General features: G+C 37.3%; 1 protein-coding gene across 1 annotated transcript in view; it reads left to right on the top strand.

Annotated features, from left to right (window-relative positions):
* Positions 1-1,354: 1,354 nt before the first annotated feature.
* Positions 1,355-14,413, top strand: part of LOC114580688 (ubiquitin carboxyl-terminal hydrolase 6-like) — a 34,440-nt gene continuing 21,381 nt past the window's right edge. Inside the window, exon 1 of the mRNA XM_028699025.1 lies at positions 1,355-1,472. Within this exon, the coding sequence (XP_028554858.1) occupies positions 1,361-1,472 (112 nt within the window). The 5' untranslated portion in view covers positions 1,355-1,360. The remainder of the gene's footprint in view (positions 1,473-14,413) is intronic.

Here is a 14,413-nt window from a genome sequence, read left to right as displayed (position 1 = left end):
ATTTTTTGATCTTTTGGTTATTACGTTGAGGTCAACAAGATCCACTAAATAAAATCCCTTGTGTGACATCTAGAACAAATATCTAGAGATCCACAGGGTCAAACAGCATACAACAAACGTGATTCGCTCTAGAAGCGTATCACATTTGTTGGGGGGCATTTGTTGACCTTTACAGATGAGCCCAAATGAAATAGAAAAAAATACCTATAAATCGTTGAGTCCCCGAAATCTGCCTTCCAAAATTTACCTCAGAACTTATTCAGTTAAAACTCCCTCGCCGAATAAAAAGAAGAGCGAGCTGAGGCCGGGGCCGAATTTTTGGAGCCCACATGGCCCTTTGGTTTCCTCCCCTTGGTTGCCCATCCCGTGGCTGGTTCCTGCCCTTTTGGTTGTCTGTTTTGGTTCCCTGGTTGCTGGTTCCGCTCCCTGTGCTGCCCCTTCGGTTCCTTCCCTTGCTGCTTGTCCCGTGGTTGCTCTCCTCCATCGGTTCCTCCCCTGGTTGCTTGTCCCATGGCTGTTTTTCCTGGTTTCTGTGTGGTCTTTTTGGGTGCTGTTTTGGAATAAATTCTGGCCTTTTTGTGGCTATTTGGGTGCTATTTTTGGACAGCCCCTTGGCCTTCCATTTCCCCTTTAATTTGATTTAAATGAAGGTGGTTATGGTGGCTGTTTGGCTGCCCCCATTTCCCCTATAAATATGTGATGTTTTGTAAGAGAAAATAGGTGTGTTATGTGTCTGATTTTTGGAATTGAAAAAAACCTGAGGGTTTTTCTTCTTTTGGAATAGCTTGCGAGCTATATTTCGTCTCGGGCTTCTTATCTCTTTCTTCTCTCCGCAAGCTTCCACCTCACTTATATCTTTCTTCTCAAGCGATGGAATGCAAGTTTAGGATTTGTTTTGAATTGTTTTATGGGATAAGTTTGTAAGTGTCTTTCTATTATAAAAGTGAAGTTGTTTATCATTTAATTGTTGTATTTGGTCTAAGTAAAGTATTTTGGAAGGTTGTGTATGTATTTTGCTATTTCTTAGAAAGCCTTTATTTTGCGCATCACCTTTCTCCCACCATTCCCTAATGTTTTCAACTTTTCACACTGTTATCCCTACCCTCGTCATCTTTTTCTTCTGGTAGAAATGAATTGGTTGGAGGATGGGTTCTTACTCAAACATACTTGAAGCTGTATGAGAAAGCTTCATCACATCCTGATGTGGAACTGCATATTAAAGTGATTTTGTCACGGCTTTTCTTGTATATGATCATTATAAGCTATTGGGTATATAATTCATCACATACATTTTAGTTTCTCTTCCACGAATGATATTTAAGCATTTTCTTATGACTACATTCTAATATTCTTTGTTGAAATGCTAACTATGTACTTGTTGATTCTATGTTTTTTTGAAAAGTTTATTATTTGTTGCACACAGGTTGCAACTGCCAATTCCGGGGAATCATCAAACGCCACTTCGATTGAAGGTAGTATACAGTTTCATGACATTCTGTGATAATTTTGTTAGAAGATTGGATTGTGTTGGGCTACAAATGGATGCAAATGTTAGAAAGGCTTACATTAATATTAAGATATTACTTATATGACCAACACTCTAAATTGATTTGGCATATTTGTAGCCTTAAAAACATTGTCATGTTCTCATGCTCATCAGTGTGAAACCAGAAGATAAGGTTTTGGCGAAGCGGCTTCTACCTTTTTAATCGCTGGGATTTCCCAGTCCTTTGCATCAGTATAAGATGATACCACTAACGTCATCAATGTCATAGTTTTTATTTTATTTTATTTATTTATTTGATTGGAACTCCGTGCATGCAGTATTTTTAATTTGTTTATATCTATGTTTTGAGACTTCATAGACGTACATTTGGGTTTAACTTTATTCCAACTAGTCTCTCTTTTTTTAAATGAATTTTTCTATTATACATGGCCACTCATCAGCCTGCTAGGCTTTTAGTGCAACTAACAAGAGTGTTTGTCTTGGTAACATTTCTCTACTCCCCAACTTTGCGGTGGTTTTGGATTTCTTCTTCAGAAGAAATGCAACTAATAATGCTCAATTATTTATAATCACAACAACAACAACAACAACAATAACAACATCAAGTCTTTATCCCACTATGTGAGGTCGGCTACATGAATCCTTTTTCTCCATTGTTCTGTTAAGAGTCAAATTCTCATTTAAATCTAAAAAAGAAAGATCATTTTAATATTTTCTAACCAAGTCTATTTAGATCTTCCTCTACCTTTCTTAACATAAGACAAATCTAATACATCTACATTCCTAACCTGGCCATTAGAAGGCTGCCTTTTGTTTAAAAATAAATCCTAATCTTATTTGTCCTCCATCAATTCCCCATATGTTGGGTAGACCTATCTCTTGTAAAGTTCTTGTATACCATGAAGAAAGCTGTGATGAACTTCTTCACGTACATATTTGAAGTCATCTTGTGGAGCCAAAAAGATGTAAAGGAATAAATTTGTTAGCAACATATCAAAATAAATGCAAAAAGCTGATAGTTGACTCTAATATGGAATGCATGATATTATCTTTTGGTAGCAAATCTAGGCTATAAGTGGAAGGTTGAACTTAATGTCAATAATTAATATTAAAGTTGGAAGTGATAATGCCAACAAAGGATCGTCCTTTATTATATCTGAAGTGGTTTAGGAGCAGAAATTGTATTTATAAGTGAACTTTAGTTCAATGCTAATCACTATAGAAGACCAAGGTTTAGGCTCGTGCAATCTCAATCAATTGGACAAATACAAGCTGATCATCATCCTCATCATAATCTATATTAAGCTACCATCTATAAAATCAGGATCATCTTCATATACATTCTCAATTGATCTGTTGACCTTTGTGACCGTGACAAAAAAAAAAAAAAGAGAATAAAAAAATGGTAAAACCTGTTGTAGTCGGTAGCCCTTGCCCTGTTCAAAGGGCACCAAAATGTTGTATCCCACATGCATAGACTTCCTCGATCCCACAAGCTTTGTTCTGCATTCATCGTCATTAAAAGGGTGACTGAATGAAGACTTCCGTTCTTCTTCTTCTCCCACGCGATTTCTTCCATTTGCAAACCCCGACCTTCCCACATCTGACCTCCTTGCACAGCTCCTCTCTTCCTCAACCTGCACCTACCAAACTCAATAGCCCTCTCCACCTTCCGATCCTTGCCCAATCCTCTGGTCCACAGAGATAGATAGATAGATAGATAGATAGAGAGAGAGAGAGAGAGAGAGAGAGAGAGAGAGAGAGAGAGAGAGAGCATTCTCCTTGCCTAATCCGCCTCTACCTCATACCTACCGAAATCCCTCTGCCGTCAGCTTACCCTAGCTCCGACTCCTCACCTCTTCATCCCCTTCGTTGTTGGTCAACTTCGCTCCTTCGACAATGCCCCTTCCTTACAGGACCGAAAGTTATGACATTTGGATTGGATGGAATGACAGGAGCTTGCTCGCAGTGAAGGTAACCTTCTTTCCGTGCGCTACTTCGGCCTAATCCTGTAAATCCACTAAATCTCTTCACTGAATCGAGAAGAGGAAAAGGAGAATTTCACTAGCAATGAGATTTATCAGTTCCTTAATGCATGTTTATCGGGATTTAGCTCAAATCCTGCACAAATTTCTAAATCCCGACAGGATTTAGTTCAATCTGCATAAATCCTGTACAAAAATCCTGCTCTAATCCGGCTTTAATCCTGCTCAACTTTAGCATAAATCCTACTCTTCTAATTAATTAAAATAAATTATTTCAATTATATTTAATTATTGTTAATAATAGTTAGTTATGATTAATTAATATTAACTATAATTTATTATTTTTAATTATATTTAATTACTATTAATAATAATTAGTTATAATTAAGTACCGAAAATCCTATTTTTGGCATTTGTAGTCCGCTGAGGGACCCCCTATGCACGCTTTTCTTAGTGTGATGAGGGGGAACTCGATGCGTGCTTACGGCAATGCAGGCGAGTCTTGTGCGCATTTTTTTGGCACGGTGGGGCAAAATCTAAGTATCCTTAAGCGCTCATGTGGCGTGGCGGGGAAAAATTGCATTTTTAGACATGTACTTTCAAAGACCCATGCACGTCTTTCTTGGTGTGGTGGGGATGAAGACTGCGACTGTGGTGTCACCCGACACCGATCGTGCACACCTTTCTTGACGTGGCGGGTATGATATGACTCTTGGAATTTTACCAAAATGGGAGAGACGTTGTGAGGATGCTGAAATTTCGTCTAAAACGCACAAGGACTTGGAAAAATTAACAGGGGACTATTGAACTTGATTTGGACGAAATGACAAAGACTTGGACTTGAATTTGAACATTAAATGAACTAAACTCAAATTTGAATAAATGAACGAAAGACTTGAATCAAACTTGATCAAGAAGAATTTAAACTGAATTAGATGGGAGATTTGAGCTCAAATGAATAATGCAAGGAATCGAACTTCAAATTAATGAATATACAGTCAAAGTGAAAATGTTTAAACCAAATGATAACTTTGATCAAACAAATGAGAATTAACAAATCAAATTGAGAATGTAATAGCTTGCTTATTAGCAATGACTCACAATGGATGAAGTCTACATCCCATTTAGAGGTAACAAACAATATGAAGATTAATGAGTAATAAGAAGGCCCATGATAAATTGCTAAACATGCTTATGAGCTAATTTTAGCAAGCTACAATCAATCTAAAGGGGGCATATAACATAATGGTATACAAATCACCTTGATCATGGATAGCATATTCATGAAGAATATATGAAGAACATAAAATGAATGCCAATGCTTCCCTTGCCAATCAATTAATAAATGTAAATGGATGAGTACAATGAATGACTATATACATTCATGAACAATATACACAAAAAATGTGCAATAGATATGTCATTATGCAGTCAATGTTAGCATAAAATTAAGTGTATTGAATTTCGCAAGCAATGAATAACGAGGGCCGACATGCATTGGTTATGATAATTCTTTCATACGAATGCATCATACTGTTCACAAGCAAAGAAGATAAATATACAACAAGAACTCTAACCCCTCGTACGAGCTACTACAAAAGTTCATCATGTGCACAAAATACTGTCCACAAGTAAATACAGAAGAGCTGTAGCAAATTCAAATACCCATCAATGATCAGTTAGCTCATAGCAAATAAATATCAAAATGCCACTCATTGACAAGCAACGAATAAAGCCTTAAAATGAATATCAATGAAATAATAAGAGGAATCTAGAATATCAACAAATAATAAATGTAGCATCTCGTGGTCAGAATTAATACATAGTTATCTATATAAAGTCTTGCTATCAAAGCCGGACAACTCATAAGCAAGTACAATAACCCACCAGCGGGCGACAACATTGAATGAGTTCTAAATGCAATGGATTCCCTACAAACATGAGTAGGAAATATGTAACAGGTGCTCTCGCAATTGATGCATAGAAAGAGATCAATGGCGAATGTAAGTTCCCATGAACAGTTGTAAGAGACCCATCATATGCTTAACATATTGTCTATAATCAAGTACCTGAAGAATGGTGATAAATGCAAATACTCACGAGCTGTTGCAACACCCCTGCACTCAATAATTATGTAGCAACAATCAAATACATTGGTCCTCTACAGGCAGTAGTAGATGATGTATAACAAATGCAAATACCTGTGAGTAATGGTAGAAGACCAGCTGTACAGACAACATGTCATCTACAAGAAGGATACAAGGAGCCTGCAACAAGTGCTAAGATACTTATACAGCTTGTAATAAGGTAGTGGCAAGTAGATGCACTTGTCACCTACAAGCAGGGGAATTCAACATGTGATGAACTGAAAGACATGGTGTGTTTGAATAGTTCGAAGAGAATATAACTCTCATGCAATTAATACTATTCAATCGTAGACAAACACACCGGTCCTCTACCACTAAAAGAAGAGGATACATAACAAATACAAATTTTCAAAGACCCGTTATACACCTAATGTATTGTCCACAAGAAAAAATGTAATGTGATTGTAACAAATGCAAATGCCCACGAATTGTTGTAGGAAATTTATTGTTCATACGACATGTTATATGTGAGCAAGTACAAGAAAACTGCAATGAATGTTGTTACTCACGGACAATAACAGGAGATTCATTAGTGCATAATAAGCTACCTGTAGGAAGTAACAAGTAGTGCACGTCAGTCTACCTGTACAAAGTAGCAAACAGCTCAATCCACAAGCTGCTACGCCACGCCATCAGATCCGCAACACTCATGCAAGCGGACAGAAGACATCTACAACCTCTAAAATAGCGCACAACGCTGCATTCAAATGATATTTGCTTGCATAATCAAGCAAACTGAACTATTATAAAAATGCCCCTACACATATACCACAATATATGCATGCACAAGCATAAAGAAATGCACATGTAGTTATAGACCCGCATGGGCCCCAGTGAGCTTGTTGTTGGTACACACATGACGTCTAGGGATACTATGCGAGTTAATAAATGAACCCAAATTTGAGTGTGATCCTTCTATGTGGATAGATATGAGTCGACATGACTTGAATTATCAAATAGATATACGGTCAATGTGTCAACCAAAATATTTATTTTATACATTAATATTAGGCCTTCAAGGTCAATATCAAAAGAAATTCATTAATAAAGAACCTAGTCGACAACAAACCTGATCTTCTGTCGGCAAGTTGATAGAGTCGAATGGTTTTATTCAACAAAAATGCAAACGATTGCATACACCTCGGTGATGGTCGTGCTGAACGTAGATCTCAATCGGAGGGGTTAATTCCGAATATTCAAATGTCACCTAATTACCCATGAAAGTTCAAAAATGTCAATTCCAAATATTTAAAATCGAAATCAACCATCAAATGCTTAGTGCAAAACTCATCCACCCTCCGCAACAGTTTGCCGAGGTGGACAAATTCAAATATTACTTCGGCTCGTAAAGAGTTAGTGTCTGGTCGAGAATATCACTATGATCCATTCTCAAATCATCTTTTGTCAGTAAGGGCGTGGCACTTATCCTCTAACTACAGTTTTGCCACCAAATGGCACCGCAGGTAAACAGTTATGATCGAGGCCCCTGAATTGGGTGGTTTTGCCGCTAAATGGCACAACTAAATTATGATCATGGTCAGAACTCGTATGCTCCCCAATGCCACTAAATTTTTGAGATATGAATCAATAGGATATAATCGATAAGGCACTAAACCTTCTTTTAGCTAAGGTGTATTCAAATTTGTCCCTTTAGACAAACATTCACCCCAGGTGTACAAGGTACCCTTGGACGAAGCAACCCATGGCTGTCGATAAGGATCCTTTTGTCAGGTTGGGTCGACTACATTCTCTTACTAAGTAGACCAGGGACCACAATGTCCTGGGATGACGAAATCATGGGATCTTGATTGGGTCCATCATCCATTCCCCCACCTTCCGCTTTAAGTGCATGATGGTGAAGTTTCTAATCTTAAATATCAACCCTTTAAATTCCCAAGCCCATGCTTCTACTATATGCTAGATGTACGTATCTCTATGTAGCTGATCGACGACTAGCCTTAATTGAAAGTTCTCTCTCGTTATTGGGAGAGGTAATTAACTATAGGGGCTTGCGCCTATAGGAAACCATAAATCATATCATAAAGTCCTAGCAAAATGAGGGCGAAATCTCTAGGTAGTGTCTTATCTACAAACCCAGTTTGCCTTCCCAAAATTTATCCCAGAACCTAATCCGTTCCAAAAAGCAACAGGCGAGGCCATAGCGTGAATTTTTGGAGCCCACATGATCTTATCAAATTCTCCAAAAGATGTAAAGTCCATGGATCTTGGGTTTGAACCTGAAAATGTCACGCATTGGCTGAACTGTTAATTAAATTCCTTGAGGATTTTGGCTTCTTGCTAGAGTTTTGTTGTCTAAGATTGGAGTTTTAGCAATTATTGTTGAATATGTGGATCTTGTTTCAGTGAATCATAATATGGTACATGATAGACAAAGCGTGATTGATTACAATACATATTGGTAAACTGTGATTGATAATTATTATATTCAACATAGTTATTAGGATTAAAGTTATGTGACTGGTATGAATGGCAAGGTTGATGTGATTGATTGTATGAACTCTGTTGGGATGAATATGCATGTATGTGATAATAGTAATCATCACTATCATATGGTTTGATAGTAAAGCCTTAAGCATTGTTTGGCATAATCCTCATAATGATAATAAGCCATGAAAGGAATTATGGAGATTTGATATCTGCATTTGGTGAGTCAATTTATGGCGAGCACTGTGAAATAAAAAATAAGTACTTGAGTTGGGTTTCAATGGGTGAATCTAGACTGAAATATATGGTACTTGTTTGAGTAGGGTGCACCGGTGCAAAGATGCACATGTGATCGATTGAGTCGCTTGACACTATTGAATGCACTTGAGATAAAGTAATAGTGGTGCTTTGTGCTTTGGTGCTCGAAATGTAGGCACAACGCAATTTTGTGAGGGAGATGCAGGGAGTCATGATTACTTGGAAGTGGCATGCTATAGAGTGGTTCAGTAAGTGGAGATGCAACATACATCGAGTAGTGCATGGGGGATAGAGGCTTGTGCGATAAGAGCTATGGTGTCTCACTTATGGTGGTGGTGGTAGGAACCCGTTTGTGTGAGAATATAGGCAGGTAGGAGCGAGCAAAGTGCTACAAAATTGTGAGTAAAGTTTGTTCAAAATTTATTTTTTTCATCATCATTATTATCATTAGGCTTAGTCCAACTATTTTTGATTGGCTTTAATAAATCTCATTTTCCATTTATTCATTTGGAGTGTTTCTTAAGATTTTAAACTTCTTCTTAACAACCATTTTGAATAGCTTATATCCATGCTACCTAGGTTGTAATCATTCAACTTCCTAGTCCTGCTATTAATTTTACCTACTCATATAATGGTACTTTTGTATCCCTTGTTGTGCATGTCAAAATAATCTACGTTATTTGTAATTACTTTATATTCAATGGGTGGCATTTTAACCATTCTTTTATATAATCATTATTTAGTTATTCTTCCTAGTTTTTTCCACAAGTTCATCTGAGCATTCTCATTTCTTTATTGCTAAACTTGGATATTTATGAGTTTTTTAACTGCCCAGCACTCAGTCAATTCAACGTTATTGTTTACCTTTAAGTATTCACAATATCTTCTTTTAGCATAATATACTCAGTCCTTTGTTATAAAAGTTATAGTCTCATTTAGATCCCTATTCTTCTACATAATAGATTTAAGATATTTAAATTGATTACACCTTGATATCAATTTTATTAATGATATTATTTGATAAATGATAATATCACACCCACTAAAATTGCATATCACACTTAATGTTTGTCTATTAAATCTAACTGTTAAGAATTTACCCCATTGTTCTAATGTTTCACTTTTTTTAGTGAATGTTCATCAATTATAATTATGCCATATGTAAAAAGCATAAATATGGTACTTCTATATAAACATCTCTTATGAGCATCTTTATAATCGATATAAGTGATATGGACTAAAATTTCAATCCTTGTTGGTGTAATCATGAAGTAAATGAAATTCATTTGATCACTTCACATATAGTAATTCTAGTCTGTGTTCATCATGCATGTCTTTAATAACTCAAATATGCCCTTTATTCAAACATTTTTTCTTTAATGCATAGCAAATCAATTCTCATAGTTTTCAATCATAGTTCTTTCAAGATTAGATTAAATTGAAAAATAGCCCTGAATTTTCAAACGAGTTCAATTAGTCCCAAAGTATCTTATTTTTCCAATTTAATTATTCGACAATACAAAATTGATCTAAAATTGTCCCTTATGTAGAATTTGTGATATAAAATTGACTCAACTATTTAAATTTGATCTCAATCTAATCTCTGAAAAATCATTTTGTATCAATTTTATATAATCGAGAGACTAAATTGGTCACATACAAATTGTCAGATGTCATTTCGAGATTTAACACCTATCAGATTAATTAAAATCTAATGAAGATCCATTATTTACTTTATTTTTTTCATTACTTGTCTTAACACAAAAATCTCTTTGTAGTAGATCTCGGAATTAAACTATTGATTATTTGAAAGTGACATAATTTTTTCAATTATAGGTTTCGTTTCAACCTTTATTGTAAACATGTAAGTTTGATTCTTCTATAGTTTAACACAATCTTGGACATCTCCCTTTTATTCTTAAAAGTACCAAAATGCTTCTTTAAATTATTTGGCATATGCTAAGTCCTTGAAAATTCTTTGAAAATGTTTGTTAGCCATAACATTATAGCATCCCTAATAGACTTATGTTTAATCTTAATGCCGCCTCTTCAATTAAATCTACAGTTTTTTTTTGATCAATTTATAATGTATCTCATTATCTTTTTCATTTTACTTTTTAAAAATAATTTTATCATTAAAGCTATCATTTTCTCAAAGTAGAATTTTTATATTTCTTTATATTTTTTATATCCTTAGTTAAGATATTATTATGGTTTCCAATGTATCTAATTCGAGGAAAATTAATAGGAAACTCTTTAGAGAGTTAAAGAAATCCCTTTGCTGAATTTAATTTAAGCAAAAATAAAAATTGTAGATGAGAAGATGTAGAAAAAAAATTAGGAGAAAAGATTTTCAATTGATGATATATGGAAGAACACTAGCAGGATTCAAATGATCCGGCTCTCGTATTCTTTAGCGCCAGCTACAGCCCAATCAAATCTTAGAACAACCTATTTTCTATTATAGCAAGAGATAAAAAATTAACCCTAGCCACCAAAAACATATGTAAGCATACAATAATTAAGTAAATTAAAAAATAAAAAATAAAATATAGTAATTAAGTCTCAAAACAGCACATTCCCTTTGAATTTTCCCTCTTCTTAATTTCTCCTTATGAGGGTTGGTGGACCCCACCCTGAGGTGGTGATTTATAGCTGGGTGAAAGCCTTGTTCACGTGGAACACTGGGTGTATGGTAGCGATTGGTGGTAACCTCAGTCGGTAAGCTATAACTCTGATCCTCTCTAATATATCGTAAAGGCCAAAATACTTGGGTGTCATCTTCTCATTTCTCTTGTTAGCTAGAGTCTTCTTTCTGTAAGGATGAAGTTTCAAGTATACCTGCTCTCCCATCTCAAACAAGATGTCCTTCCTTTGCCCATCGCCCTGCTCCTTCATGATTTGTTGAGCACTCAACAAATGCATTTTTAATTCCTCTAGCCCTATCCTGCTCCTCTAAGTACTATTCCACTATAGAAACATTTATGTTTTTTTTCCCAAAATATACTAGGTGAGGTGAATCCATTCCATAAAACAATTTAAAAGGAGTCATCTGGGAGGCCGAATGATACGAAGTGTTGTATCAGTACTCTGGCCATAATAGTCACTTGGCCCACAATCGAGGTGTCTTGGTAATGAAGCATCGCAGGCAAGTCTCCAAGCTCCTGTTAACCACCTCCGTCTGCCCATTTGTTGGAGGGTGATAAGCGGTGGTCCTCTTCAGTACTGTCCTCTGCAGTCTGACTGAGGAACACCTTATCTCGGTCAGATACTATAGCCTCCAATATCTCATGTAATCTGATCACCTCATTGATGAATGCTGCTACCACTGTCGCTATTGTGTAGGGATATCATATGAGAATGAAGTGAGCATACTTACTCAATCTGTTCATTTCCACCAGAATTACTATAAACCCCTCAAATTAGGGTAACCTATCTATAAAGTCCATAGTGACCTCCCACACCCTGGTTGGTAGAGCTATGGGTTGAAGTAACCCTCTTGGATCCATAGCCATGTATTTGTTCTGTTGGTATACCTCACTTGTAGCCACTATCTCTTTCAAATCCTTGTGCATCCCCTTCCAATATAACTTTGTTGCCAATCTTCTGTATGTCTTCTGCACCCTAGAATGACCACCAATAACGCTTCTATGGAACTCCTGTAGCATCTATGGAATTTGAACTGAGGTTCGAGGCAACACAAACCTCCCCCAGTACAACCGTATTTCTCCTTCTAGGGAATAGCCAGGATGGTTATTCTCATCCCTCAGTAGATCTGCTCTATTCCTTCCTAGCTCCTCATGTACACTCTCCTTTTTAATTGCCCGCAATCTAACATCAGTGGTATTGACATAACTAACTTCTAGAGCTTCCCCATGCTTTTGGACAAGGCATCAGTAGGCTTGTTCTCCAATCCTGGCCTATAATGGATGTCAGAGTCATAGCCTAATAGCTTTGACAACGACCTTTGATGCTCCTCGATCACCTTCCTCTGCTCCAACAGGTACTTCAAGCTCCTCTGGTTCATCCTGACAATGAAATGTCTGCCCAACAAGTAAGATTGCCACTTCTGAATACTTCTAAGACCTCCCTCAAGTGCTCCAAATGCTCCTTCACTGACTTGCTGTACACTAGTATGTAATAAAAGAAAACCAGTACGAACTTTCGAAGGTAAGGTTGAAAGACCTTGTTCATGAGGGACTAAAAAGTAGCAGGAGGTTGGTGAGGCCAAATGATATCACTAAGACCTCATAGTGTCCCTTATGTGTCATGAACGTAGTCTTCAGAACTTCCTCCACTCATATGGATTTGATGGTACTCGAACTTCAAATCTATCTCTGTGAATATCACCGCTCCACACAGCTTATTTATTACAAGAATGAGAAACTTGTATGGCATAATCTCCTTAGCCATGGCCTGATAGTCCACGTAAATCTCAATCTCCCATCATTCTTCTTGTTTAGTAAAATTGGGCTAGAAAAAAGACACTCGGACTGATGATACCTACCTCCAACATCTCTCAGATCAACTTTTTAATCTTGTCCTTCTAAATCTGAGGCTAGAGGTATAGCCTAATACTAACCGGTGACACATTCTCTCTCAAGGTGATGGCATGCTCCTACTCCCTAAGTGATGACAATTCTTGAGGTGTCTGAAAAATCTCATTAAAGTTTTGTATAAGTGGCTACACTGAAAGGGAAATATCTTCCTCTTCCTTTAATCTGACCCTATCTAAGCTCTGCAGCTCCACCAAAAATTCTCCTCTTACTTCCTGTAAGGTCCTTACCATAGTTTTGAGTGACACCATAACTTTGGATAATCCCGCATCATCCCTGATCATGATTCTCCTTCCCTCCGTTGCCAGCTCCATTGTTAGTGCTCTCCACTTAACTCTGATATCCCTCAAGGTTTGTAACCATTTTATCCTCAGGATAACATTAGTGCTTCTGCACTTCAAGGGAAATTCCTCCCTCACTTGGACCCCCTGTATGGTCTGAACCACTTTTCTATATACTCCACCTATCTCCACCTTCTCAATGCCCATCATCACCCCATAACTCCCACTCCTTGTGTACACCCACTTCACCTGCAATTGGTTAACGACCTAGTTGGAGATGAAATTGTGGGTAGCCCCACAATCTATCGACACTACCACTTCTCTATTTATTATTTCTCCTTTTCATTTCTTGGTGCGATTCAAAGTGAATCCCACCGCTGAATTTGAGGAGACCTCAGCCATGTCATGATGCAACTCTTCGTCCTCTTCTACCATTGCCTCGCTCCCACCTCCCTTCTCAACTTTCTCATCATCACAGGTGATGAGAACTTGAAGAGTTCGATCTTTATATCTGTGTTACGGTGTGTACCTCTCATCATATATGAAACACAATCCCTTCTCCCTCTTCTCCTACAACCTCTTCTCATTGTGCTTCTTGAAATTTCCCTTGAATACCCCTCCTACAGGCTCCTTTGGGGCCTCACGAAGGCTTCCCAGTGCTATCCCTTTAGGAGTTAAGAATGTGGTGGTCATCCTATACGAGCCTCTTGAACTGTTGCCTCTAAAACCCCTCTCCAGGTATTTTTGGTCCTCCACTAACTGTGTAGCTCCATAGCCTTTCCTAAGTTACGATGCCTCATCACTCTAACCGTCACCTTGTTCTCCATTTTAGCCCTTTTGATGAAGTTCCCCTCTAGCACAATATCAAAAAGCCGATACAATCAGCTAACAAGGTACTCGAATCTCTCACGGTATTCTACCATTGAGTCTTCCTGTATTAAGGTGAAAAAACTGCTCATTGAAATCCCATCCTCTGCTGGTTCGGAAACGTTACGACAAGCTGTCCTTGAACTCCATCCAGCTCCATATGGGGCATCTTATGTCTCTCCACTTTTACCAAGCAAGGTCTACTCATCTAAACACAGGCCATCTACCGTCAACCTCTCCTACGTGAACCCATTGATGGTGAAATACCTCTCCACCTTATAGGTTCACCCATATGCATCCTCTCTCTCAACGATAGGCATCTTCAGCTTCATTACCCACGGATCATCTTCGTTCCCCCATCATTTTT

The sequence above is a fragment of the Dendrobium catenatum genome, unplaced genomic scaffold, assembly GCF_001605985.2.
Source record: "Dendrobium catenatum unplaced genomic scaffold, ASM160598v2 fragScaff_scaffold_1205, whole genome shotgun sequence".
Taxonomy (NCBI): Eukaryota; Viridiplantae; Streptophyta; class Magnoliopsida; order Asparagales; family Orchidaceae; genus Dendrobium; species Dendrobium catenatum.
The sequence above is the reverse complement of the archived record's forward strand: the minus strand, read 5'-3'. Positions and strand labels throughout refer to the sequence as shown.